Consider the following 26,341-nt stretch of genomic DNA (forward strand, 5'->3'; position numbering starts at 1 on the left):
TCCCAGGTTTAATCCCCAGTGGCATCTCCAGTTAAAGGGACTAGGCAAGTAGGTGATGGGAAAGACCCCTGCCTGAGACCCTGGAGAGCCGCTGCCAGTCTGAGTAGACAGTACTGACTTTGATGGGCCGAGGGGGGGGGTCTGATTCATTAGAAAGCAGCTTCATGTGTTCATGTGTATTTTGGAGGGGGCTGTGAGCTCAGTGGCGGAGCCTCTGCTCAGCATGCAGGAGGTCCCAGGTTCAATCCCCAGCGGCATCTCCAGTTAAAGGGACCGGGCAGGTAGGCGTTGGGAAAGATCTCAGCCTGAGACCCTGGAGAGCCATGGGGAGGGGGCTGTGAGCTTAGTGATGGAGCCTCTGCTGGGCATGCAGGAGGTCCCAGGTTCAATCCCCAGCGGCATCTCCAGTTTAAGGGACTAGGCAAGTAGGTGATGGGAAAGACCCTTGCCTGAGACCCTGGAGAGCCTGGGGAGGGGGCTGTGAGCTCAGTGGTGGAGCCTCTGCTTGGGCATAGCAGGAGGCCCCCGGTTCAGTCCCCACGGGGCGCCTCCGCTCCCACCCGCCCCTGGCCCAGGTGAGCCCGGCGCTGCCAGGCCTCCGCCTCCCCCCCCCCCACTCGCTGCACAGAGGCCGGGCTGGGCGGGCGGAGAGCGAGGCCGGATCCCGCCGCTGGGACGATCCGCCCGGCCCTCCCTCCTTCCCTTCCGCTCGCCCGGCCTCCATGCAGCAGGGATCGCCAAGGGGGAAGTGGGAGAGGGAAAAAAGGAAGGCCGGGGGTGGGGGGTGGGGTAGGCCTGAGGGGGAGACGCCGCCTTCGCCCGCGGGGGGAGGGGAAGCCGGGGCGGGGAGAGGGGAAGCCGGGGCAGGGGGGAGCCCCTTCTGAGGAGACCCTCCTTCCTTCCCGGGCGGCGAAGGAAGCCAGGCCGCGTGTCTGCTTACCTCCAACGCCGGCCGCCCAGGATCCCAGCAGCAGGAGCCTCCCCAGCACCACCATCTTCGACCCCCGGCCCAGGCCTCCTTCCTGTGAGGACTCCCGGGAAGGGGGGCCTCCTGCTATGCCCAAGCAGAGGCTCTGTCACTGAGCCACGGGCCCCTCCTCGTGAAGCTGCCTTATGCTTAACCAGACACCCCCCCGGTCCATCCAAGTCAGTAGTGTCTACTCAGTACTGTTGTCCTGAGGCTCAGGAACGGGAAGCGTGCGGGGGGAGGGGAGGTTAAACTAGGCAGCGCAGAGCAGTTTAAATACCCCGCCTCCCAGCTGGCCTTCCGGGCGGGGAACGCCGGCTTGTGTTCAGGCGCGCCTAGCCGGCTGGTGGGAGAGGTGGGGGTCCCCACATTCACTCCATAAGACGCACCGACATTTCCCCTCACTTTTGAGGAGGAAAAAAGTGCGTCTTATGGAGCGAAAAATACGGTAACTGTATTGCATACTCTGTAGGAGCCCTGCTTTGTTCAGCAGGGATTTGGGTGAATTGTTCTTGTTCATGAGAATCTGTATGAGCTGTTTTTTTGTACTATGCCTATTAAAGGTTATTGAATTGAATTGAATCAATTTCCCACTAGTTCCTCTTTTCCTTCTCTGGAAGCCTCAATAGCCTCTGCCCTTTTCCTGCTTTCTTCTCTTCCCATCAACCAGCCAACCTACCTTTTATCTGCTCCCCTGCTTTCACCTTCCCTGGCAGCCACTGCCCTGCCGGGACTAGTTGTGTTGTGGCTAGTAAGTCCTTCTCTCTCAGGGAGATGACAGGAGATGGCACCCTTTCAAATGCTGTTTTATCCAAGTTCACCCCTGCTTCCTCCTTGGCTTTTCTTTATAGAAACCAAGGCTTGGAAGGCTCAGCTATATTGTTGTGATTGCCTAGCAACCATCAAAATGGAGACTGAGAGCTCAGTGGGCATTCTTTTCTTAAAGCTACAGGCATTACTTCTATTACTTTGGGGAGCTTTAATCCCCTGATGTAATTTTTAATGTTTCAGATTTTTATGTTAATGCAAACTTGGGGATTCTTCTTGTTTGTAAAGAACCCCCCCCCCCATTGCATTGCAGAATTTCTTAGCAGGCATTGTTCTCACTCCTAATTTGAAGGAATTGGAGGGATCCATATTTAACATGACAGTTCATATCTGTGTTAGAAATATTTCATTTTATGTAATATAATCCTGTTTTTCTTTACAGATTTACAAACCTGGGAAATACCTGTTACATGAACGCTATTTTACAATCCCTGTTTTCAATTCAGTCATTTGCTAATGATCTTTTGAAGCAAAATATCCCCTGGAAAAAAATTCCATTCAATGCACTTATCAGGTGAGCACTAGCTCCGTGGGTAAGGTATAATTTATTTTTTTGGTTAGAGGACTGATAAAAGCAGTCAGGTTAGTAATTGCTAGCTGAAGCATGTGAATGTATGCTTCAATAAAATACTTAAAGGGCATATGTTTCTACGAAGTGTCTTCGAGCATTTAAAAAAAAAATCCTGCTGGCTTGACCAGATGTACCAAAAGGGAGATGTACCAAAATTTCTGTTAATACTCATTTTCTGGAACTATTACTTGGGCCACTTTGATCTGTGCTACTGATTTAGTCTTGATATTATACCATAGGTTTTCTCATGGCATTGGGTTGATTTAATGCATGCACAATATAACGATGGGATATGAATTACTGTTGAGGATGTTTTTACTACTGAAACCTTTCCATGATATAGTGGGAGCAAGTAATGTTTCAGAGAGAGGGTATGCAACAGTACTTTAGGATATTTTTACCATTCAAATCACTGGTTCTTGTAGGTTATCCGGCCTGTGTAACCGTGATCTTGGTATTTTCTTTCCTGACGTTTCGCCAGCAGCTGTGGCAGGCATCTTCAGAGGAGTAACACTGAAGGACAGTGTCTCTCAGTGTCAAGTGTGTAGGAAGAGTAATATATAGTCAGAAAGGGATTGGGTTGAGCTGAATCATTGTCCTGCAAAAAGTATCAAAGGTAATGTGCTCATCATTGTCCTGTAAGTATCAAGATAATGTGCTAATGAGGGTGTGGTATTATGAGGGTGTCTTATTCAAAGACACTGAAAGACTGGACAATTCTACCAACTATTTTGTCAGATTGCACAGAGAAGCCATTGAAATTCATAAACATCAGCACAACTTTAACAGAAAAGAAGAGATTTTAAGAATGAATAAGGCTTGGCTTCCTGTCCTGAAAACCTCTAGACTAACAAAGACTACAGTCAACAATAGCCATGCAGATAAGCTTTGAATTTCACACATTAACAGATCACTTCAGGATACTGTCAGGCATATCAGTGTTGTTCGCTCTTCGTCTCACATCCTGCCATCCAGACTCAAGGAATGTTATCCCTGCTGAACCGCAGCCAAGGTTGCGAGGACTGTTATGCCTACTACCTTCTGTTTGAAGTTGTTTTCCGTTTGAAGTTGCTCTCTCCCAGGGCTCTCTCTCTAAACTGTTATGCCTGACACTTTCTGTTTGAAGGTCTGGGAACCTGCTTTGTTGTCAATATGTAATCTCTCACCCTTCCTATGCATCTATAATACCAAAAGTCCAGCAAAGGCAGCCCCATAGCTGTCACCTTTCTCTTCATGCTCTGTAATACCTATTTGACCAGTAAAGCCATCTTCTTTGGACCTGACTGTCTCCGTTGTGGTTTCTGGTTCGATGGACCAATGGTTCCATATTAACATACCACACCCTCATTAGCACATTATCTTGATACAGGACAATGATTAGCACATTACCTTTGATACTTTTTGCAGGACAATGATTCAGCTCAACCCAACCCCTTTCTGACTATATATTACTCTTCCTACACACTTGACACTGAGAGACACTGTCCTTCAGTGTTACTCCTCTAAAGATGCCTGCCACAGCTGCTGGCGAAACATCAGGAAAGAAAATACCAAGACCACGGTTACACAGCCCGGATAACCTACAAGAACCAATGAACTCTGACCGTGAAAGCCTTCGACAATATTCAAATCACTGTTTAATTTTCTAGACGTTTTGCTCATCTGCTTGCTAAAAAGGATATTTGTAGCCCTGAGATGAAGAAAGATTTACTCAAGAAAGTAAAAAACGCAATTTCAGCCACTGCTGAGAGATTCTCTGGTTACATGCAAAATGTGAGTACTGTATCTTTAAACAAACATTAAGTATGCTTGCAGTCAGGAAGTTAAGTGCTTTAATTATTGTTGGGACAAGTTGGCAATTATTGTTGGCGCTAATAGTTGTGCGATCCTCCCCCACCCCCAAGAGCAACCCTGAGTGTTCTGCACAGTTTCTGCACAGTTTTCAGGAAACAAAGCCCAGCCTCTGGCAAATGGCGGCAAATATTTCAAGCAGGGAAATTTGGATGCATTTCCAGTGATCGCTTTTTGAGAGCGTTACTTTATTCTGTCGCGTCATGTGTCTTACTATTAATAGAATGAAAAGGGTAACGCATGAGATTTTGCATGGGAGGGGGCATCCAATTACCCCAACTGTTTTCTCTCTTGCTTCCCCCACCCTCCCATTGCTGCTTTCTTCTCCCCCTCGCCCCGCTTTCTCACTGAGCAGAAAGTGTGAATGTGTCAGACAGAATGACATGGAATGAAAAACATTTCAATAAAATACAATAGTGACATTTTGCAATCAAGACATTCTTGGCATGCAAGAGGTCCCAGGTTCAATCCCCGGCAACTCCAGTTAAAGGGACTAGGCAAGCATGTGATGTGAAAGACCTCCACCTGAGACCCTGGAGAGCTGCTGCCAGTCTGAGTAGACAATACTGACTTTGATGGACCAAGGGTCTGATTCAGTATAAGGCAGCTTCATGTGTTCATGTGTTCAAAGACATAAAATGTTTTCAAAAACTTTCAAATTGTATTCCAAACTGAGTTGTCAGACTGGATTCTTGCATGGGTTTGGTGTGTGCAAGCCTGCCTAAAGTAACTATCTGCTGTTTTGTACAGTTACTCCACTCTAAACTGGAATAACTCTGCACAGGACTGCACTGTGTGTTTACACAGGGCATGGTATACATAGAAATGTGTGAATAAAATGTCAGGGTTGCTGTTCTATTAAATGTGCACTTGGCTTTAGGATGCCCATGAATTTTTAAGTCAGTGCTTGGATCAGCTGAAGGAAGACATGGAGAAGCTGAACAAAACTTGGAGGAGTGAGCCAGTTTCAGGTGAAGACAGCTCAGTGGGACGGGTGTCTGATGACTTAACAGCTACCAAAGTTTATACTTGTCCAGTTATTACAAACTTGGAGTTTGAGGTTCAACATTCTATCATATGTAAAATGTAAGTGTTTAAATAACTTTTTCCAATCTCAGTGTTCTCATCAAGTATTTTCAGAAATGTCGTTATTCTCCAATTCAAGTATATGTTTGCAATATTTCTGATTCAGTTCTACCCATGCAGCAGGGTTTTTAAAAAGCTGGATTTGTGTTTGTGTGTATATATAAATTTTTGATATGACGCAGACAAAAAATATACATACACAAAAACAGAATAATTGAGACTGTCTCCTGCAAAGAAAATTATGCATGTAATTAAATAAGAGCATTAAAGTATTGATGAGTAAATAATATAAAATACAACACTAAGGATAAATCTAAATTTAAAAGCAGGCTTATTTTGAAAAGCAGTTAACAATTTCAGTTAACTGAATGTATTATCTACCCAAAAAGCAGTCAGCTTTGAAGTAGATCTAACAATATCAGAAGTTTCATTAACAATAAGCAAACCTGTTACCATTTTCTGATGAATTTATCTGACTGTGAGTAATCTTTCATGTGTTGTAAATGAAAAATCAACTTCACCACCAGTGTGTAATCTTACAGTCACTGCTTACTGCATTGGGAGACTGGGTATATGATTTGCAAATTATTTTTTGTTTGACCAGTGAAAGTTTTTTAAAATGTTGGTAAGTTGGTTAGGACAAAACTTGACCCCAGTTTATGCTGATCAGGTTGATATTTGTAGAAGGTGGCTTTATGCATGTGCTGAACATCTTTGTTAAAGTACTTATTATTATTATTTTTGTTATTTTCTTTTTCACCTATTGTCTGCTACCCCCCTTCCCCCCACTTACCACAGCATGTTTTCTTCTCTGTACACCTCCTTCAATTTTTATACTCAGTGATGCTTTGCTTTCTCTCTCTCTCAGTACCACAACGGTCCACATCCTCCTTTTTCTGTTAACTCTTTTGTCCTCTTTCATATTTTATTTATTTTACAAATTACTTGGCCTTACTAAACTAATGTTTTGAGCTCATATGGATAGTTTTGACTGTCCCAGTGAATCAGACTGACTTATGTTGTTGGCAGGTTAAAATAAATAACAACTTCTCCTTTCAATGCAGGTGCGGTGAAACCGTCACCAAACGGGAACAGTTTAATGACCTTTCCATTGACATACCACGAAGGAAAAAGCTTCTTCCATCTCGTTCAATCCAGGATTCATTGGATCTTTTTTTCAGGGTATGTAATATACATAAATCTTCCCTTTTAGCATTTTTTATTAACACACATTCTACTTTTTTTCTGACACTGAAAAGTTTATAGACACTTCCAGTTTCAAACTCCTTTCTTCAGTTAATCACAAAGTTGGGCAGATAGCTTTTTCGGGAGTCGCTTACATTTCAGAGTTAACATTAACAAAATTTCCTGTCACTTTCTAGGTAGTCAGTTCATGGTGAAGGCTTGTTTAAGTTGTAATCAGGTGATGTTTGATTCTTGCGCTAGTATCAGAGGAGCATGCCTAGTATTTTGGGTGCAGTGGAACACAGGCAGGATGGTGCTGCTGCAGTCGTCTTGTTTGTGGGCTTCCTAGAGGCACCTGGTTGGACACTGTGTGAACAGACTGCTGGACTTGATGGGCCTTGGTCTGATCCAGCAGGGCCTTTCTTATGTTCTAAGAGGAGTTTACCCACACTCAAAATATGTGGTGGCACTTTTAAGAAATGTGATTTGTAATCTATTTTCAGCATGAAAAACAAAACATAAGTAATAATCATGTTCTTTTAGGTCAGTGGTTCTCAATTTTTTTTTTTGAAGTGGAGCCAGTTACTGTGCTTTTGGGAACCACTGGCATAGTCACCGCGGCCTTCTTTCCTCCTCCCCAAAATTCAGGAATTTCCCCATCAGTTATCAGTGAACAAGTTCATAGTTTTATTTTTTGTGTTTGTATCTTTAAATAAATAGCATTACTGATTAACCGGCTGTACTTCATGGGCCGTTATACGCATTATGCAGTGGCAAACCCAAATTTGCCATTAAGCCTCCCAGAGCATCCTGTTTTTTTTTTCCTGTCCGTGGACTCGCAAGCAGTTCTTAAGATCATGACCCAAATTTGGGGGTCTCAACCCTAAATTCAAGAACCATGGTTCTGGGTCACTATCAAGTGACTTTAGCACCCAATGTCAAAATTCGTACTAATGGCATAAAATGTCAGTCATAAGACTTATGAGTGTTTGTCTGAAAGTTTTACAGCACTTCTTTATTATCAGGCTAAGGCATGTATCTCAGTAGTTATTCCCAAAAGGATGAGATGAAAAGAAGGTACAGCACTGGGCAAAAGTCTGCTTATGGAAGAAAGTAAATAATTGGATATAAAGAATATATCTCATTTACTGATTCATTTTTCTCTGCTATCCTATCTTCAGCCTGTGAGCTGGCTTCTATTCCTTTTTAGCTGTCAAACTTTGAAGTTGATATTACATTCTACAGTCTGAGAGTGGCTTATTGCCCTGCTGAGATGGATGGATACCTAATATTAAAAGAGACTTTTGCGGACTGCAGTCTTTGTATTATGCTCATTGCTTGTGTTGTGTCTTCTAGGCAGAAGAGATAGAATACTCCTGTGAGAAGTGCAATGGGAAATCAGCTCTCGTTACACACAAATTCAGTCGGTTTCCCAGGTAAGTATATGATCTTAAAACGAAACTGAATGAAACTAGAAGGGTAATTGAGATGAGGATTTACAGCAGAAACTAGCTGTTTGCATGTTATATGGGAATACTTGCCTTTCACTTGATACAGTATTAAGTTTAGAGCAAGGTAACATTAACACTGGAGAGTAAAAGCTCAGCAAATGTCCTTGAGATTGCTTAAATCCTTCCTGTTTGTCAGAAAGGACTTGCAGCAATAGAATTCTTAGCTAACACACAAAGACACAGTTTGATGCTAGGTATGAAATTTATATATTTGCTCATTAGAAATGTGTAGCCCTTCTAACCTACGGGCTACTTTGTAACTACTAAGGAAGAGTGTCACTTGTGTTGTGTGATGAGAGGAGTGAAGGTAGTACTCTTCTCTGGGAATAAAGAGCACCGTAGAATGCAGTCTTGTGTATGTGTGATGATAGAGGCTTGTAGGTATGTGTGACAGAATTGCAGCCTTAATTGAATGTGGGAATATATTTCCTGAATTTCCACATGTTCTTCTGTCTTGAAGGGTCTTGATTCTTCATTTGAAACGATACAGCTTCAATGTAGCTCTCTCTCTCAATCACAAAGTTGGACAGCAAGTGATCATACCAAGATTTTTAACCCTACAGTCTCACTCTACAGAAAGCACAAGGCCCCCACTCATTCTTGGGTGGAGCGCACACTCTGCAATGTAAGCTCCTTAGTTTATTCCAGTACTGATATTATTAGTAATAATATAAATCTAAACATCATTAAAGATTATATTATTTACTTAAAACAGCAGTTGTCAAAATAATTCTGTAAAACTTTCTGAAAGCTGAACTGTATCCTTTTTACCTTCAAACCTGTGAACATCCACAAAATGCCTTTTGCTGGATGATTCTCTTTTATGAAAATGTCATGATTATTTCTGTTGCATTTTGTTAGAATTTAATCTGCAGGTATTTTTGTCCTTTAGCTTCTAAACCTGACATGGAATAAGGGAATGGGGTTTGGGAAAAAGAGTTGGGAAGAAGTAGCTGTAACTGCCTACTGGCATGGCAAAACATTAAAAAATTAAATGCTTCCCACAAATATTGTAGCATAGCATTGTTTGTCTGATTGAAGGTTTTTGTTGTTGTTATGTTTGTTTTTTAGCAGGGCTCAGTCAATAATCACCTGCTTTTTCCAATTTTTAAATCAGTTCTCGGCCATTGAAAGTATCCCAAATGGTGAATTCCTGTTCTGTAAGCACTTCCACACCCTGTCGGTGAGTCGTGATTTGTACAATTTTTAAGGTATCTCAAAAAAGGTATGGCTGAATGAATCTACAACTTTAGTTCTGATTCCAGCTTCTTTTTTTTGTTTGCTCTATTTTCCCCCTAATTTTTATTCTTATATTAAAGATATCCTTTTTAATCTTCACAATTAAAGTGAAACTCATCCTGTTTGGGGATTCCTGTTACAGCTGAAAAATGCTGCCTTCTTTTTGTTCTACATTCCGTTCCAGTATCCAGTCTCTTTCCCTTGATTACATTGAAGAGCAAAGATGCCATAATTTATGTAACTTTTCTAATGCATGAAAAGTTATTAGTTTATCATTCAAAGATGAGATGCACTTTAATTTAAGATCAAATACTGATTTAGAATTCTATCTTAACCTAAACATTCTTTTTTCCCCTTTTTTAAAAATCAAATTGATAACATCTATGGAAAAATCTGTTTCTCTTCCAAATTCAGAACACCTGCGTTGCCCCAAAGCACCTTGGCTAATAAACAGCAGCCTCACTAACACTTAACCCCAGGGAGATTTTTAACATATGCCTATCTACCGGTAATTCTGAGGGCACAAAATATAAACTTTACTGTAGACAAAGTAACATGCCTATCATTACCAGCCAAGATATGTAACAGATGAAAATCATGTGAACAGCAAGGAAACCTGCTCAGTAATAAACTCAACAGCTGATCCTCCGTTAACTTATCCAAAGGTGATCTATGGGAGTCAAACTGAGTCCATCTTAAGGGCTCTGGTAGGGACTCACAATTTAACAAAAAGAAGTTTAAATTTTACTGTGGTTACCCAAGCCATAAGACAAATTTGACTGCCCCCAATTTCCAGCCGTAAATTAGAATTTAAAATACATTTAGGAGGTCGCAGCATACAAGAATGAAACCTGCGCAGTCTCCAGTCTAGCTAGAGCTGCTGATATTCAAATAGGGGCACTGTATAGTAAGAAGGACAGGATTTTTGCTCGATAAACCTCCAAAACCATCAGAATAGATTGACTCTCACATTGGAAAAAGAACCTTGTGATAGCAGCTAAATTAGCTTTCATTCCTTCGAAAACATGGTTAAGATGAGTAGACCAGGTATTGGAAGCTGTAAAATGAAATCCAAGGTAACAAAATGGGAACACATGAAGAAGCTGCCTTGTACTGAACCAGACCCTCCTGGGTCCATCAAAGTCAGTATTGTCTACTCAGACCGGCAGTGGCACACTTGCTCAATCGGATGCCCTTTAATTATCCAAGACTGACTTTGTTTTCTGTGTATACCTGCTTTCTGAAAAACTAAAATCTTTTATTACTAACCAGCTGCTTATCCTGGCAAAAATTAGCCATCACACGAAGTACACAGTTCAGCCCTACTCTCGTTGAAAATCTGTTTTCACAGATCCCTTACAACTTGACTGAGATGGCTAATATTTTAATTTGGTCTCATTGTGTGGGGGCAGCCCAGTTACCTAAAACATAACTAGCAGCTGAATATATGCATTTTCCATTTGACAGTACTGGTTCTATCCTATCAAACTATTCCAAGTGCTACAAATATAAAGCTGAATACTTTATGAATGAGAGAGATTACAGCTATTGTAAATTATTAATTTGTATGTCTCTTGTGTTGTAAAACTGATGACCTTTTGCCAGTAGTTGTTAATTCATTTCAATTTTTAAAAGCCACCTGAAGAAAGGAAATAAAAATCTCCTGAGAGATTGTTTCTTGAGCATGTTACTTCCCCCAAAGTAGAGGATATGAACAGAAGCTCCAGGTGGATCTTTGTGAAGAAATCACAGTCTCTGGCCACTTGATGTACTCTATCTGCCCACTTTGCAAACTGATCCTCAGCTTTTAGCACCTTCCACTCTGTGTGTGTGTAAAGTGCCGTCAAGTCGCAGCCGACTTATGGCGACCCCTTTTTGGGGTTTTCATGGCAAGAGACTAACAGAGGTGGTTTGCCAGTGCCTTCCTCTGCACAGCAACCCTGGTATTTCTTGGTGGTCTCCCATCCAAATACTAACCAGGGCTGACCCTGCTTAGCTTCTGAGATCTGACGAGATCAGGCTAGCCTGGGCCATCCAGGTCAGGGCTTTTACCTTCCACTCTAGATCTCTCCAATTACACTTCAAATGTAAGAAGCTTTTAAAAAGAAAGTTTAGGGGATTCAGTGTAAAATGTATGGAGGAGCTGCTGACAGGGAAACTCCGGAATCAAACCTCTAATGTTCACACATTCCCAGATTACAACAAAAACCACCAACAGGTTTTTTTTTTAGGGTTTTACTTTGCAAACATGAAGCAATAGTGTTTTATACAATGGCAAACATTTGCAAAATTGAAAGAAATGTTAACGTAAATGTGTGTTTACTATGAATTTCCATGCAATTGCTGTTGTGGAGATTCCTAGACTTGACAGAGTCCTAGAAATACCAATATTTTTTTTTACATAAAGGGGTACAGAAAGAAGAAAAGGAGGGGGGGATCAGAAGAAAAAGTATACTTGTGCCCAAGCTTCAATATAATTCATATTATTATATAAATCATCCGCATTAAACTTAGATTGCTAGTTTCTGATACCAATTATTGATTTGACAATCTTCTTAATGAAAAACAAAACGGTTTGAAACACTTAATTAATGATCAAATAATGACTGTTTCAATATAATGCATGCACTATTCTATATCAATTATACTAAAACTACAGGCTTCAAGTGCTAAATACTAATTTGACATTCTTTCTCTTTGGAAGCTGAAAAACAAAAGAGCTTCTGACACAGAAATACTTGCTCATGTAATGGCTGCCATTTTAACTTAAAATCATCTATTGAATTCTTTTTAATCAGTTGTGTTAATTTTGACATCAAAGCAAAATCAAATAATTTGTCCATTCGGCCTTGTCTGGAATCAAGGTGGTTTTCCAATAAGTTGCAAATAAAATTCTGGTGGCAGTAGTCACATATTGAAAAAGTTCCCTGTGAGTTGCGTCTAGCAGTAACAATGTTTGTTTTGTTAAAAGCACTCTAAACATGGATTCAGATGTACAGGAAAATAACTTCTCTTAATACCTTTCTAAAGGGCTGAGATGTAGTGGACTGCAGTTGACCTAGGCTAATTACAAAATAATCTTGCCTCTTCTAGTTGTTACATGAATTGATGTAGCTTTGAAGTTCATCACTTTGACAGGGTTCTTCAGGGCTGAGGAATTAAGATGTTACGCTTACTTTTCAGGAAGTACTCATTCAAGTTTAAAGGCCCCATTCTAAATGCTGTGGACTCAGACAGTGAAGATGAACCATTGAAACGCCCTGTTGCAAACAGCCCAAAACAGTATGATTTCCCAAACAGAGAACATCAACGAGAGGAACCAGAGAAAGTAAGGAAAGATTTGCTAGTTATTTTTTATTGTCCGCACCAGGCTGATAGGATAACTCATTGGCTACATTTAGACAAGTGAACCTTTGTTTGTTTCAAGGGTGAGCCTTCTGAGTTTTTTGGGCTTGCACACAGAGTCTCCTCTTCCCCAAAATCATACAGAATGAAATCTTCCATTTGGAACAAATCACAGTTTGTTGTGATAGCTGAACTCGATGAAAAAACAAAGTGAGGGTGTTTTTCTCTCTCCTACAAACCAGTATTCCAGTTCCTGGAGTGCATGAGTGAATGACTTCTGAAAATTTTCCTAGACCATTGCCTCTACGTAGTCAATCTCTAGCTTTGCTATTAGGAATATAAATTTGTTAATCCGTTTACTGGGGTTGCATAGTCTTGCTTCAGAACTTTGGAACTGTGCATTTCGTACATTTGCAGAAAGTGAAATGTTGAAGCTAAATGTGCCCTAACAAATCATAAAAAACATCCAAGTTGCTTGGTCAGGTCAAATAATTGCCGTTAAGCCCCCCCTAAGCATCAGCATATTGAAATGTGTGTGTGTACAAATTTTTAAGCTGCCTAACTGAAGCAGAAGTACAGAATTTCAAAATAAAGATGGGGAGGGGGGCCTGAATGTAAGTTGTCGCCTTGTTGCTGACATTTAGGTAGGGTCTAATGAAAAGAAACATCTGATGAAGGCCCTTGAGAGGGGAGCACCTTAAAGCAATTTGTTACACTAAAGTGATGCCTGGCTCTGCAGTACAGATAATTGGAAGGAGTAGGAAGAGGGGAAGTAGTCTGAGCACAAACAGAACTGGATATGAGAAGCCATAAATGTAGCCTGGTCAGAGTAGAAAGCACAGAAGTCTGATGAAAACTAGATACTAGAACATCCTAAAAAGAAAATCCACACCTTGGCCATCAGTTGTTGAGTCCCACCAGTCCCTTAAACGGCACAAATTGGCACTGCCTTAGCGAGGCTAAGCCCAGTGCTGTGTGTCAGGCAGATTTCTGTGAAAGGAAAATGGCCGGGCAGGTTCACAGCACTTCAGCAGCCCATGGCTGCTCATGGCATCCAAGCCACAATTCGGACGTGCCTTGTGTATTGCAACAGCAAAAGAGATGGTGACAAATGATTTTAAATTCTCAAAAACGCTTCTCTTAAATTTTCAAAACATGCCACATTTTTATCTAGCAGTCAGAGACAGTCCTGGACCCTTGACTAATGTTGCTTGGGAGGTTGTGTTCAGAGTTGTTTACTCATGTTTATTTCCACAAGAATAACTGAAGAGTGGAATGTGCATCATTCTGTATACCACTAAGTTCTGTTATTCATTTGCATGGTTCAAAGAAAAGTAAAACAGAGAACGATAAAACTTCAGAGCTGGTGAATGCTGGATTTGATGGGATGAATGAGGATGAGCTTTTTGCTGCAGTCCTGGAAATTAGTAAGAGGGAAGCATCACTGTCACTGAGCCATGATGAAGACAAACCAACAAATAGTCCGGATACTGGCTTTGGAGATGATGAAATGCAGGAGTTGCCAGAGAATCTGGAACCCATGGATGTGGAGAAGCCCAAAACAGCTACAGACTCAGGTGAGAGTAGGGAGGTTTAGGTCTTTGAGCAACTTTTACAGAAAGTTGAAATTAAAATGGCAGTATTCCAGGGGAAAGGAAGAAGACGGATGGAAAACTTCTTAGATGAATTAAAACACCCCTGTTTAAAACACCGTCTTTCAAATGATTTTTTTAGTTACGTTTGCACAAAATTAGTGATGTGAACTTTAAAAGAATTAAGCTTTTTCCAGGGTTTTCATGGGAAAATGTCTCATTTCTAAATACACAAGAGCCATTTTGTTCACCCATTTTGACTGTAAAATATGGTGTGGATTCCCTTAGAATTTCTGCAGGTTCAAGAAGGGGGAGCTATTCTTGAGTGGGAGGCCAAGAACGGCACACTTTGAGCTGCCACAGCAGGGGGAATTGGAAATATTGCCCCTTCTCCTTGTACATGTGGAAAGTCTAGGTGGGATTCAATCCTATTTCCCCACAATAGCTTGTTATAGAAGTTAATTCATAAGTCAGCTGATAAGTGAAAGGAAAGCAGACAAGAAAGATAAGTTGTAGAATCAAACAAAATACACCTTTTTTGCATCTGACAAAAGTACCAAAGCAAGTGAGGAAAGGCAGAAGTTAAGGGTAAATGCCCCATCTTGGTTTTCCTCTTGATGCACACTCCTTGCCGAATGTGGATGTTTTTCGCATCATTTTAGTGAGTACCTTTGATCAGATGAGGAAGGGTTCACAACTGCTGAGACTTTTCTCTTGGGTAGCATCCATATTTCGATGCTCCCAGGCCAGTAGATATCACTGTGCATTAAAATTTGAGTTAACTGGTAGCCTTCAAGAGAAGTTCCTGTCCCCTACTCCAGCAGGACCGGAGCATCACTGTAGTGTTTCTGTTTCCATAGGATTTTCCAACTTCACTGAGGTAACTAAAGATTTTGATGAGAACAAGGAAAATAAAACCCCGGAAGGTACTCAGGGGGAGGTCGATTGGCTGCAGCAGTATGACATGGAGCGAGAGAGAGAGGAACAGGAGCTACAGCAAGCTTTGGCTCAGAGCCTGCAAGAACAAGTAAGAACCCAAAGTCTCCCTCCCAAGCACTGCAAACCAATCAGGCATTTCCCCCCCGCCCCCGGTGCTAGGAAGTCACTTGACATTCAATGTGTGTGTTTGGAAGAACTGTTTGGAAAGGGGTCTTTTTAAGACCACAACTTCTATTTGCTAACCATGAGCATAGAAATTCTTGGGTGTTTTAATGTAAGCTTTATAGAGAGATAAACACATGGCTGAATTTGACAAGTTTTCAAGTAGTGTGTTCAGCAAAACTGTGTCCCAGCTGTAGAATGGAAACTTTGGATTCCTTCCATGCCTCCATTTTTTTCTCATATAAAATCACTGCTTTCACCAGTTTATTAGTCTTTATTTTTGCTCAAACAAACTAACATGGCTACCTCTAAAATTTCTATCCTGCTCTTTTTTTAAAAAAAATTGATTTTCAAAAGAATAAAGGAATGAACATAAAAGAAAAGGGATAGGGGGGGAATAAGGGATTACAATAATGCATCAAAATATTACATTTGTTCAATTGTATAGAAGAAAAAGTATATACACTGGGTAGGAATATGTCTTTTATCCCAATTTAACCTCTAACATTCTAAAATGTGATATATTTATTCTCTATTTATATATTTGTTATGCTAAAACAAAAATACCTTTAAAAACACATTGTTAATATTATCCATTTTGAACTCATAACTTATGTTGTTTTCACATAAGCATAATAAAGCTTCCAATTTAGAAACAATTCTTCTCTAGGTCTTTTGTTTACTAATTAATTAGTTTTGCCATGGCAGCATATTTTGCCAATTTGTTCTTCCATTCTTCTATGTTGAGACCTTCATCCGATTTCCATTTCATGGAATTTCCATCCTGCTTTGTTGCTCAGTCATGAATCTCCTGTTTCAAGTTCCTTATGTGTAAGTGTCTTTCTGATAAACTGGATATTGGAAAACAACCTCAAGAGCAGAAGGCTGCTCTGATGACCCCACTCCTTCCTATTATGTGGAGATTATTTTTCTCCAGTCCCCATCAGATTTTATCTCAGTGAGAAATAGGACACTAGAGGTTTCTTAAAGTTAACAAAGTAAACAGGGAAATTCATTAAACAGTATTCTCAAGATGAATTTTGAGGCTAGGTTGAATTGGAGGGAAAGCACAAAAGATTCACTTCAGAGAAAGAGCTTAGTTTCGATTTAGCTTAGATGTTACACAAGATGTCTTTAGTGTAGATGTTTCTCAAGTTAATTTTCTTAACTTAAGTTACAAGCTTAGTTCTGTTCCTCAGGACTCATACAGTTTCACAGGCTCTGTCCCCAGCCTAGCTATCAGAAATGAAGAGACTTTCGATCTGTATTCCCAGAGAACATCAGAAGTATGGGAATTTACCAAAATCCCTCTTCCACTTCTCACCGAAGTACCCCACACCAGTGGCAGTAACCCTCCACACTACCCTGCAACCAGAATAGCTCTGTCCCAGAGACTCATTCCTCTTTGTGACCTGAGAAAGGGCCCCTTTCCCACCCAATCTCAGTCCTGTCCCTTAACAGGTTGTATGTTCCACTAGCTTTGGCTATACCAAACCCTGAAGTTCACAGAGTTGTTCACAGCTTCCTGTCACACAGGTTAAAGCTTAGACTCATTCACAGCTTCTTCTCAGTCTAGTTACCAAGCTCAGAATGCTTTCTCGCTCTCTCTCAGCTTCTGCTGAAGATGAACCCCTTGTTCGTCACAGCTGCTGTTAGAGAGTTGTGTGGTTTTCCGCTTTAAGCCAGGACCTTAGTAACATGCCTTCTGTACTCTGGAGGAAATGCCTGATAAATTAGACCAGGGCTGTCAAACTCATTTGTTATGAGGGCCGAATATGACATATTCACTTGGTCAGGCCAGGCCATGTGTACCATAAAATGTACTGCCAGGTACCGGGATAGAAACTTTATAGAAGACACAGGCAAAGCCAATTAATGATATTATTTATTATTTCAATTAGAAACATGCTTAAAACAATAACCGCCCAGATTGGGACAGCAGGGTGGCTGCCTCGGCTAGCTCGTGGGTTGGATAAGAGCTCACATGGGCTGGATCTGGCCCCCGGGCCATTACGTTTGACACCACTGAATTAGACCTTTTAACTTCTCTTGTGAAAATGTGAATACTTGAATTTGGAGCTTTGGATGACTTTAGTTGTTTAGTAATGGAATGGAATTGTAATTTTCTGAGATTGACACAAGTAATCCAGAATTTAATCTCTGAAGTCGCAAAACTATTGCACATTTTGAACTGGACCAACCTTTGGAATACAGTGGTTGATCAGTAAAACATGTGATAGTGATACAGACTTGTCTCTTTTAAAGAACTGTCTCTCAATTTAATCATATTTTTTTTACAAGTATAGTATTACTGCTTTTGCTTGTAGTGGAGATGATATGATTCCCCACCACTGCCACCCAAATCTCCTTGGTGTGGTTGCTGTAGTGAAAGCTGGCTATAGGAATCATCGAAAACTAACTCAGTTTAATTTCCACAAGATGTGGTATAGTGGTTAGGAGCGGTGGACTCTTAATCTGGAGAACCAGGTTTGATTCCTCCTCCACATGAGCGGCGGACTCTCATCTGGTGAACCGGGTTGGTTTCCCCACTCATACTCATGAAGCCGGCTGGGTGACCTTGGGCTAGACACAGCTCTCTTAGAGCTCTCTCAGCCCCACCTACCTCACAGGGTGTCTGTTGTGTGGCAAGGAAGGGAAGGAGATTGTAAGCTGGTTTGATTCTCCTTAAAAGGTAGAGAAAATCAGCCTATAAGAACCAATTCTTTTTCTTCAAAGAAAAGTCATTCCTTTTAGCTAAGCATGCACATAGTGAGAAGAAAACTTTTAAGGTGTTCTTGATTATATTTTCCTTGCTGCCTTTTCCCATGTGTGCATTAAATAGCTACGAAGTAACATCATCTCATTCTTCAGCTTTTTCTCAGGTGTCCATTTGTGATTTAAATGCTTTCATAAATAGGTACAAGCTGCTAATGAAGCTAACTAAGTAACCCTTTGAGGACTTGTGTATGATGGTGGGGTGTGCGTGTGAAAGGGTATGTGTGTGTGTGAAACCTAGCCATGGTCTGATTTTTTGTTAAGTTGCAAGCACCAGTGTTTTACTTTTTTACACAGTGAGGGGTGGGTTTCCCACTTCCGGCTGTGGCTTTGTGTGCTCAGTTGGCTTTAGGGATGGAATAACATACATTTGCAACATTGTAGGAGAGCTTGTTTGAGACAGTCGTGCTTTGCTTTGCAAGCAGTGTTCACATTCATTTAGTGCTTTTCAAAAGAAAAGCTGCAGGGAACATATTGTGGCACAAGAGGGACTGGCTCTGATGCAGTGCCAGGCTTTTGAGCAGCCTTTTGTTTAAAACTCGCCTTTCAGAACCTGTGGGCTCTCACTGGTCCACGGGCCCCGCCCTGCTTAGGGGAACGTGTTTCGCTACGGAAACTGAAGCAGTAGAGCTCTTAGCGGCAGGAGGGGAGAAGCCTGCTCCAGGAACAGGAAATGTCTCAGTAAACTAGGCTTGCTTCTTTCCCCTAGCAGGAGGCGCGGGAACAAAAAGAAGATGATGACCTTAAGCGAGCCACTGAATTAAGTCTACAAGGTAAGAAACACAAAAGCAAATTTCCATTTTTAAAAAATATTGTGCTTGAACACTCAGAGCACTTTAAAGGAGGTAATAAATCTCATTTAATGCAAAGAGTTGGTGACAACTCCATTAAAGCTTTTGCAAAGGATGAATAAATGATCCAGTTCTGAAAGCGAGCTTTCTATATCCCAACTGCTAGTCTAGTACGTTCATCTCTGAACAGTTGGCGACTTCATGTATGCCATCACTCCGCACTGAGTCTTCAGGTATCAGCTGCTTGTAGACAATTCTCTACAAACAACAAAAAATTACTGCTGATAATTTGTATGGCTGCATATGTGAAACCACTGGCAGTTCAAGAGATGGAACTTTTGAGATTAGCAGTGGGCGCAGCATAAGGAAGGTTTCTTCCTTTCATCTATATATCTAATTCCCACGTGTTTCCCCTATTTGCCAATACTTAAATCTGCAGTTAGGGGGGCACACTCAACCCCAAACAGATGTTTCTTTAGACTTGGGGGAGCCCTAGCAGAAAAGTCTAACATTTTTTTAATTTGGGGGGGGGTGTTAAATCCCCCCAAATTAAAGCGTTCTTAGAGCAAGTGCAGAGAACTTGCTTACCTCAGGCTGGCAGCAGTGGGGCAGCCTGGATGCTGTGCTGGGCCTGGTGGGGGCCTTAACGCGCCCGCCTAGAGCAGTCTGGGCAAGGTGCCAAGAGAGGGAGGAAGGGAGCAAGCCTTAGTGTGCCGCTGAAGTGGAGGGAGGGTGGAGGGGACTTCTGTACTGTGGCCAGAAAGAGCAAGGGAGGAAGAGGAGGGGGCTGAGGCACAGCTGCATTTCCAGAGGGTCGGGAAGAAGGAGTGGGCACTGCTGCTCCCCCCCCCCCCAGATGCAGAAGCAGGAACAGCAGGAGCCAGTGAGCTGGTGACTGGGGTGGGGGGAGAAAGCAAGAAGTTAAGGAGTGATTGTGTGTGAGATAGGAAGAACGTGAGAAAAATTAATGAGTGTGTGTGTCTGTGAGAGAGAGAGAGGCTGGAGGCATTGAGAAAGAGAAATTGATGGCAGTTTCTGTGTGTGCAGGGGGGAGGGATGGAAAAAGAGAAATTAAGGATAGTGTGTGCATGTTTGTGTTTGAGACTGGAGGGACAGAGAAAGAAAGAGAAATTAATGACGGAGTTTGTGTGTGTGAGAGAGAGAGACAGAGATGGGGGGGCATTGGGAGACTAGAGAGTGAGCATGGGTGTGTTTCAGGAGGCATTGAGGACCCAGAAGAGTGACAGCATGGGTTAGGGGGGAACACATAACAAGAGGAAGACGAACATTGGGGGAGGGAGAACCAGAGACAGAGAGAGACATGTGAGAAAAGACAACAAGTGAGAAAAGGGGTGAAGGAGAGGGGAGGAAGCAAAAGCAGAGGGAATGTGATAGCTACCCCTGGTATTTCATTACAGGTTCCCACTTGTCTTATATTCTAACAGCGAAGTCAGTCAAATCTTTGGATATTTAAATCCCGTGACTAGAGCTGTGAATGGGCTAAACGCAAAATGGTCCCAGGTTTGCAGAAAAATCGAAAAAGAAGAAGAAATTGGGGGTGTAAAAAAACACCCAAATGATAAAAGCATCCAGCTACCTCAGTGGCCGTTGCTAGGCAACCACAGTATTCCAGGCTGGGTTTCTGTGCGTAAAAAGGCAACAGGAGGGGGGCAGGGCCCTTTTCAGGGCTTATTTTGGCCTTTGAGGGAGGCCTCATTGGGGCCAGGATTGACTAGGGTTGCTAGCCCCAGGTTGGGAAATTCTTGGAGATTTTGTAGTGAAATTTGAGGAGGGCAAGATTTGGGGAAGGGAGAGGCCTCAGCCAAATATAATGCCATAGAATCCACCTTCCAAAGCAGTCATTTTATCCAGGGGGACAGATCTCTGTTGTCTGAAGTTTAGTTGTAATTCTGGGAGATCTCCAATTCCACCTGGAGGCTAGAGCAACAAAACAAGCACTAATGGCGTTCAAAAACATTTAAATTCATTAAAGAATATACAACAACATTATATACTAGAAACAAAGTCCCAAAACTATAAAGCCACATAGATATCCTTGCGTGTATGAAGGAGATCCAAGCTGGCAAGAGAATGCATCCCGGCAAAATTCCTCGCTCCTTGCAGCAGCTGAGCAGCGGGTATAGTGAAAGTACGGAAGGTCGTTCCAGGGGATTGTTACCAGACCCTGGAGAGGGGATCAAGCTGTGGTAGGCTTGCTGTTCCCGAACACACAAGGTGATGAAAACCTACTTAACCTGGGATAGGAACCCAGTTTTAATCTCATTTCGCATAAGCTTTATCCATCGGGAAAATAAATCAAAAATAGTCAGAGATCTTGATCAGCTAATTGCTATCCAACAGTACTGTGAGTTACAGACTTGGTCTCATGAACCACTAACATGTGAGAGATGAACCTTTAGCTGCTCAGTGAAGTTGTCTTTCATAAATGAGGTTGCTTGCTTTAAAAAAAATATAATTGTAACATGGAAAGTACAGATGCTTCATATGCCTTCGTATTTTGTGCAGGTAGTAGAATCTGTTCCTTAAAATCCTTTTTCTTTCCTTGGCAAAAGAGGGCCTGAATCATTTGGACTTCTTTGTGGTCAACTTGTTGGTCTACTCTGCTGTGAAGTATTGTAATCTTTGTTTCATACATGAGGTTAAGTGTTTTATGCAATATTGTTTTCATGCTATTTAGAGTTTAACAGCTCTCTTCTGGAAAGCATTGGCTCTGATGAGGACTCGGGGAATGAGGAGGTCTTAGATATGGAGTACTCAGAGGTGGAGGCTGAAGAACTGAAAAGAAATGCTGAGGTGATGATCTGGGATATCTGGAGCACCTGCACTTGGGGGGGGGCGCGGGGGGGGGGGGCTTGCTGCTGCTGCTTCTGTGAGGCAGAACCCTTGTTACTCCAGGGGAACAAAACCATGTGTTAAATGTCTCCTGTTTTCGTAGTATAGGTTGCATTATATAATATATTTAGTTGTCTCTAACAATGTCTATAAAGCTCTCTTAATTGCTACGAAGGATCACGGAGAGACAGTGGTCTACATTGAGCCGTGGAGACTCAGAATTCCCGCCTAGTCGTGTGTTTGCCGGGGTAGATTAGGGTAGCTTTATGCTGAATATCTGTTGTGTACTCTTTTTTGTTTGGAGCAACTGCTGTCTGTACTGAAAGGAATTAAAAAAATAATCACTCAGATCTCAAAAAGTCTGACTGCTGTAGTGGAGTGCGAGAGCAGTGAGCCTGTACATCTGCTTTGCTCCTTTGCTACAGTATATATTTACAGGGCCACCCCAGTGGGTGTCAGTGCTGTTTCTGGATTGCTTCATTGTCAGGAAAAGTGGTCTCTTAAAAAACCCTTTGCGTAATTTCAGATACAGCAATCACTGCCTCTTTCAGTGCTAAGAAGCCCATTTTTGTTTAGAATTCAGAAAAAGCAGTTTTTGGTAACTCATATCTTGGACCCGTGACGCAACTTTATCCCCCCTTAAAATTCTCTAGTGCTGTGCTATTCGCTTGGCCACTGTAACATTTAGAGTGGTTTAGGATTTCTTTGTGCTTCACTTTGCCCTTTTGGTGTGCCATGTACCCTTCAGGACCATCTTCCTGTTCGTGTAGTTTGTGACTTCAGTTAAGCACATGATATAAGTCTATGGAGTTTCCATCCTGAACCTTATGGATTGTTGGACTGGCACAGAAAAAGTTTCCAGTTCTAAGGATTTTAACAAATGGAGCTGATTCCAAAAAAAGGGGGGAGGGAGGCTTTGAGTACATTGTTTTCCTTAGCCAGGTCTCTAGTAAAATGGAAAAATGACATATTAATTCACTACTTGAATTAGACATATCTTAACAATACAGTAGACAAAGATAATGTGTTCCTGCTATTTTATTTGTACTTGTTTTCATGTGGTTGGATTCAGCAATCCATTATGGAAAGTATTGGCAGATGAGAATTTTTGGCCCCTTGCTCTCTCCCCTCCCCTGTCCCTTCCAACTTCAAGAAAACGGAATTCCTTGGGTTGCAGGATCCTTGAGGAATGAAATTGCCCCTCCTCCGCCTGCATTTGTCAGCAGGGCTGCGCTTGCAGAAGAGCAATGAAGGGCAGCTTCCCCTTCAGACTCTTGTGGCTGTTTCACACAGGTCCCCTCGACCCAAATTTACAAAGGTTCAGAAAGAACTGGGGGAGGGGGGTTAGCCATGCTCCTTATGCTGATGACTCTACTGGATCCAACCTTTGGTAAAGTAGTCATGGGGATAAATGGTTTGCTGAAAAACTCACTACTGTAAATTTGAAGGGAAAACTTTGCAACATTTTATTGCTCTGTCATCCACAGGCACATAGGGGAATAATTTATTCTCCAGTGGAGAGACTGTGATTATATTATTTCACTTTCTGGAAAACTATAACCAATCATATTTCTGCTGCAAAGTCTGGTAATCTGATCTGAGCTAAGTAGGCAGATTCAAGAGGGTTGACTCCAGTGTGTGGCATAGTTGCTGTTATGTCATACAAACTGTATTCCTTCTTCTTCATGAAGTAGAAGAAAACTACTTGTAGCAAAGCTAATCGTTGGATTTCTTTTTCCACAGACAGGAGAGCTTCCTAATTCATATCGTCTTATTAGTGTTGTCAGCCATATTGGAGATTCATCCTCCTCAGGTAAGACAAGGATCACAACTCTGCTCTGCGTATCAAAGATATGTCTTGGGGGGCGGGCTTTTCAGGCAACCCCAAACCCCTGGGGAGGAAGAGAGAGCTTGAAAAGTTTAATTTTCCCACAACAAATGCATTACTTGTGAGTGTGCCTGCTTTTATTGTATAATAGTCCCTTTTAACGCCAAAGTCATTGTGCAGCCGCTCTAGGGTGTTCCCATCTGGATTAGCACACCGGAACACTCATTGGAATGCGCCCAAGCCAAATTCCTCAGAAAAATAATGGGTATGCCCTGTTGTGACCATATGCAGCATTGTGCTTGGAAACTGGCCAAATGTTACTTGAAACCAGAGCGTGGCTCATGTCTGTAAAATTCTGGTTACTCCTCCTCCCTTATTTATTACATGCTCATGGAGTCACATGCTTCAAAGTGGTTTCAATATATTGAGAGCAAAATTAAATCTTTTGGCCTTGATTTCAGCTCCTTGCTCATGCTTACTGAGGCTGAAGCTTTCCAAAGGATAAAATGCAGACTTTTAGATAAAGGATTTCAGGATCTAAATAGTGCTGCTAATAAGACGTGTTCCCCATTAAATATAGGGATGCCTTTTGGTGCTTACCAACCCTCTCCATACTTATCTCACCTGTGTGATCCCTCTCAGCGTAGAGTCATTTCTCTGGCTAGATTTAATGTTTTGCCATCTGCGCTACTTGAAGGCAAATTTCGGAAAATACCTCTGTCTGCCAGGCTTTGCCCCTGTGACAGTAATTGTATTGAAACAGTTGCTTATGTCTTATTTTATTGTTTCTACACAGAATATCACAATGGACTATTAAGCCCCCTGCTGACTGATAGACAGAATGTCCCAGACTCTTTTAATGTCACCTATTTATTGAACAACCATTCACCTCAAATATTGGAGACAGTGGCACTGTTTTTAAAGTTGGTTTTAAAAGCCCGCCAAACAGTTAATTAGATGGTAGTATCAACAAACAATGTTTATTCGATGTAACTGTCTATTAACTATTTTTAAAGGGCACCTTTTAATATCTCCATTCCTTTCGTATCCTTTTGTATTGTGCCTTTTTATGCCAATAAAGGAAGGAATGATTGATTGATAGTATAATAGTCCCAACACTTGAAAAGCCCTTGAAAGGCCTGTAGTATTCTACTTTTAAAGGGGGGATTAATTTAAATTATGTAAATTGACTGTGTGGATAATACCAAGAGATTGGTCTTGGTGCCTTGTGCAAGATGCTGCGTATTGGGTGACTTTTATACAAGTTGCTTGGGAAAGGGCCTTTTGGTCCTTAATGTAGCCTGGAAATCAAATTTTGTTGTTCCTGTCCCATCTTTTTTTAAGGTCACTATATTAGTGATGTATATGACATCCGCAAACAGGCATGGTTCACATACAATGACCTGGAAGTATCCAGAACTCAAGAGGCCTCTGTGCAGAGTGACAGGGACCGGAGTGGTTATATCTTCTTCTATATGCACAAGTAAGTATCCTTTATGTATTCTCCCCATACAACACAATGTTCTCTTGCATAATGTTTCCTCCCCTTTTAAAATCTCAATAGTTTTATGAGATGTACTTCTGTTTTCCTACCAGTTAGCTCATAAACCACACAGGAGTTCTCAGAGCCTCAGTTTTGCAGTCCTTATTAGTAAAGATATAAGACTGCAAGGTGGTAATTTTGGAAATTCCTTGGATTTGTGGTGAGCCTGTCTTTTGCACCCCATACACTTTGCTACACCATATAGGCATGCTTCTGTTTACTGATATGAACCACTTTCATGTTCCCAGGGAGATATTTGACGAATTGCTAGAAACAGAAAAGAGTATTCAACTGCCCTGCATGGAGTTGGGAAAGCCAGTTCGGCAACCCCTGTGAAGAATGTTCCCTCTATCCTGAGCACAAGGGATTCTGAACTTGCAGGAGCCACAAACCCCAAAAACACAGGGTACAACTGAGACAAACACCTCGGAATAGGAGGAATGGACTGTTCCGCACCTGTCTTTGAACTTCATCTGTGCAGTTTAAGCTGCTGTTGTCCACTTTCTATTGGGGAACTTCTTTCATTTCTCTTTTTATTTCTAAGTAACTTTGCCAGCAGTGCAGTTAATCAGACTAAGCAGCTTCTTCAAGAAACCATCAAGGGATAGTGTGAGAAGAGTCTGCAAATTCATATATTCTTCTATCACCGGTGAACAGAGACTCTCCTACATAGTGTGGCTTTCTCCCCCTTTACCACAAAAGAGCAAAAATAACAGTAGCCTGCAACCTGGCATGCATTAATTGGAAAGCTGAGATGATTGACTTCCTGTATACATCTACCTTCTTACACGGGGTGACCAGGCACTGCCAAAACAGATGACCTTTTGACACCCAGGGATTCATAAATGCAGCATCACAAAGATCCAGAAAGCAAACAATTGGTGCTCAGTTGGGTAGAGGCAGCTAACAACGGCAAGTGCAGGCTCTAGCCTTTAAAGGTCCTTTTCAGGCTGTGTTACAGCCGGTGCTAATTAGTAAATGGCGTATGAACAAGAGTTTACACGTTCCCTGTGTGCAGCCTTGAGCCCTAAATAATTGCATGGGTTCTGGAAGTGGTGGGTAAGTGCTGTGTTGGACAAGGCTGTTAGGAGAAATATTAAAATATACCTGGCTTTATTTTATTTGTGTGATGAATACAGTTAAATCACTTGGAGAGAGAAAAAACACACCAAACATTCTCAAACTGTTATATATTCATAAGGCATTTCGTTCTTTAGCAATCTGATGACCAAGGTCTTGGATATACAAGACATTTCAGAGAAGAAATATTAAGGT

General features: G+C 41.7%; 1 protein-coding gene across 1 annotated transcript in view; it reads left to right on the forward strand.

Annotated features, from left to right (window-relative positions):
- USP37 (ubiquitin specific peptidase 37) overlaps window positions 1–25,553 on the forward strand; it is a 44,326-nt gene extending 18,773 nt beyond the window's left edge. Inside the window, exons 9-23 of the mRNA XM_056861145.1 lie at window positions 2,178–2,309; window positions 4,016–4,139; window positions 5,098–5,303; window positions 6,368–6,485; window positions 7,845–7,924; window positions 8,460–8,624; window positions 9,117–9,182; window positions 12,422–12,566; window positions 13,905–14,160; window positions 15,036–15,202; window positions 18,764–18,824; window positions 21,541–21,656; window positions 23,439–23,508; window positions 24,868–25,006; window positions 25,315–25,553. Of these exons, the coding sequence (XP_056717123.1) occupies window positions 2,178–2,309; window positions 4,016–4,139; window positions 5,098–5,303; window positions 6,368–6,485; window positions 7,845–7,924; window positions 8,460–8,624; window positions 9,117–9,182; window positions 12,422–12,566; window positions 13,905–14,160; window positions 15,036–15,202; window positions 18,764–18,824; window positions 21,541–21,656; window positions 23,439–23,508; window positions 24,868–25,006; window positions 25,315–25,402 (1,933 nt within the window). The 3' untranslated portion in view covers window positions 25,403–25,553. The remainder of the gene's footprint in view (window positions 1–2,177; window positions 2,310–4,015; window positions 4,140–5,097; window positions 5,304–6,367; window positions 6,486–7,844; window positions 7,925–8,459; window positions 8,625–9,116; window positions 9,183–12,421; window positions 12,567–13,904; window positions 14,161–15,035; window positions 15,203–18,763; window positions 18,825–21,540; window positions 21,657–23,438; window positions 23,509–24,867; window positions 25,007–25,314) is intronic.
- Window positions 25,554–26,341: the final 788 nt, after the last annotated feature.

This window comes from Euleptes europaea, chromosome 15, assembly GCF_029931775.1.
Source record: "Euleptes europaea isolate rEulEur1 chromosome 15, rEulEur1.hap1, whole genome shotgun sequence".
In the NCBI taxonomy this organism is placed as follows: domain Eukaryota; kingdom Metazoa; phylum Chordata; class Lepidosauria; order Squamata; family Sphaerodactylidae; genus Euleptes; species Euleptes europaea.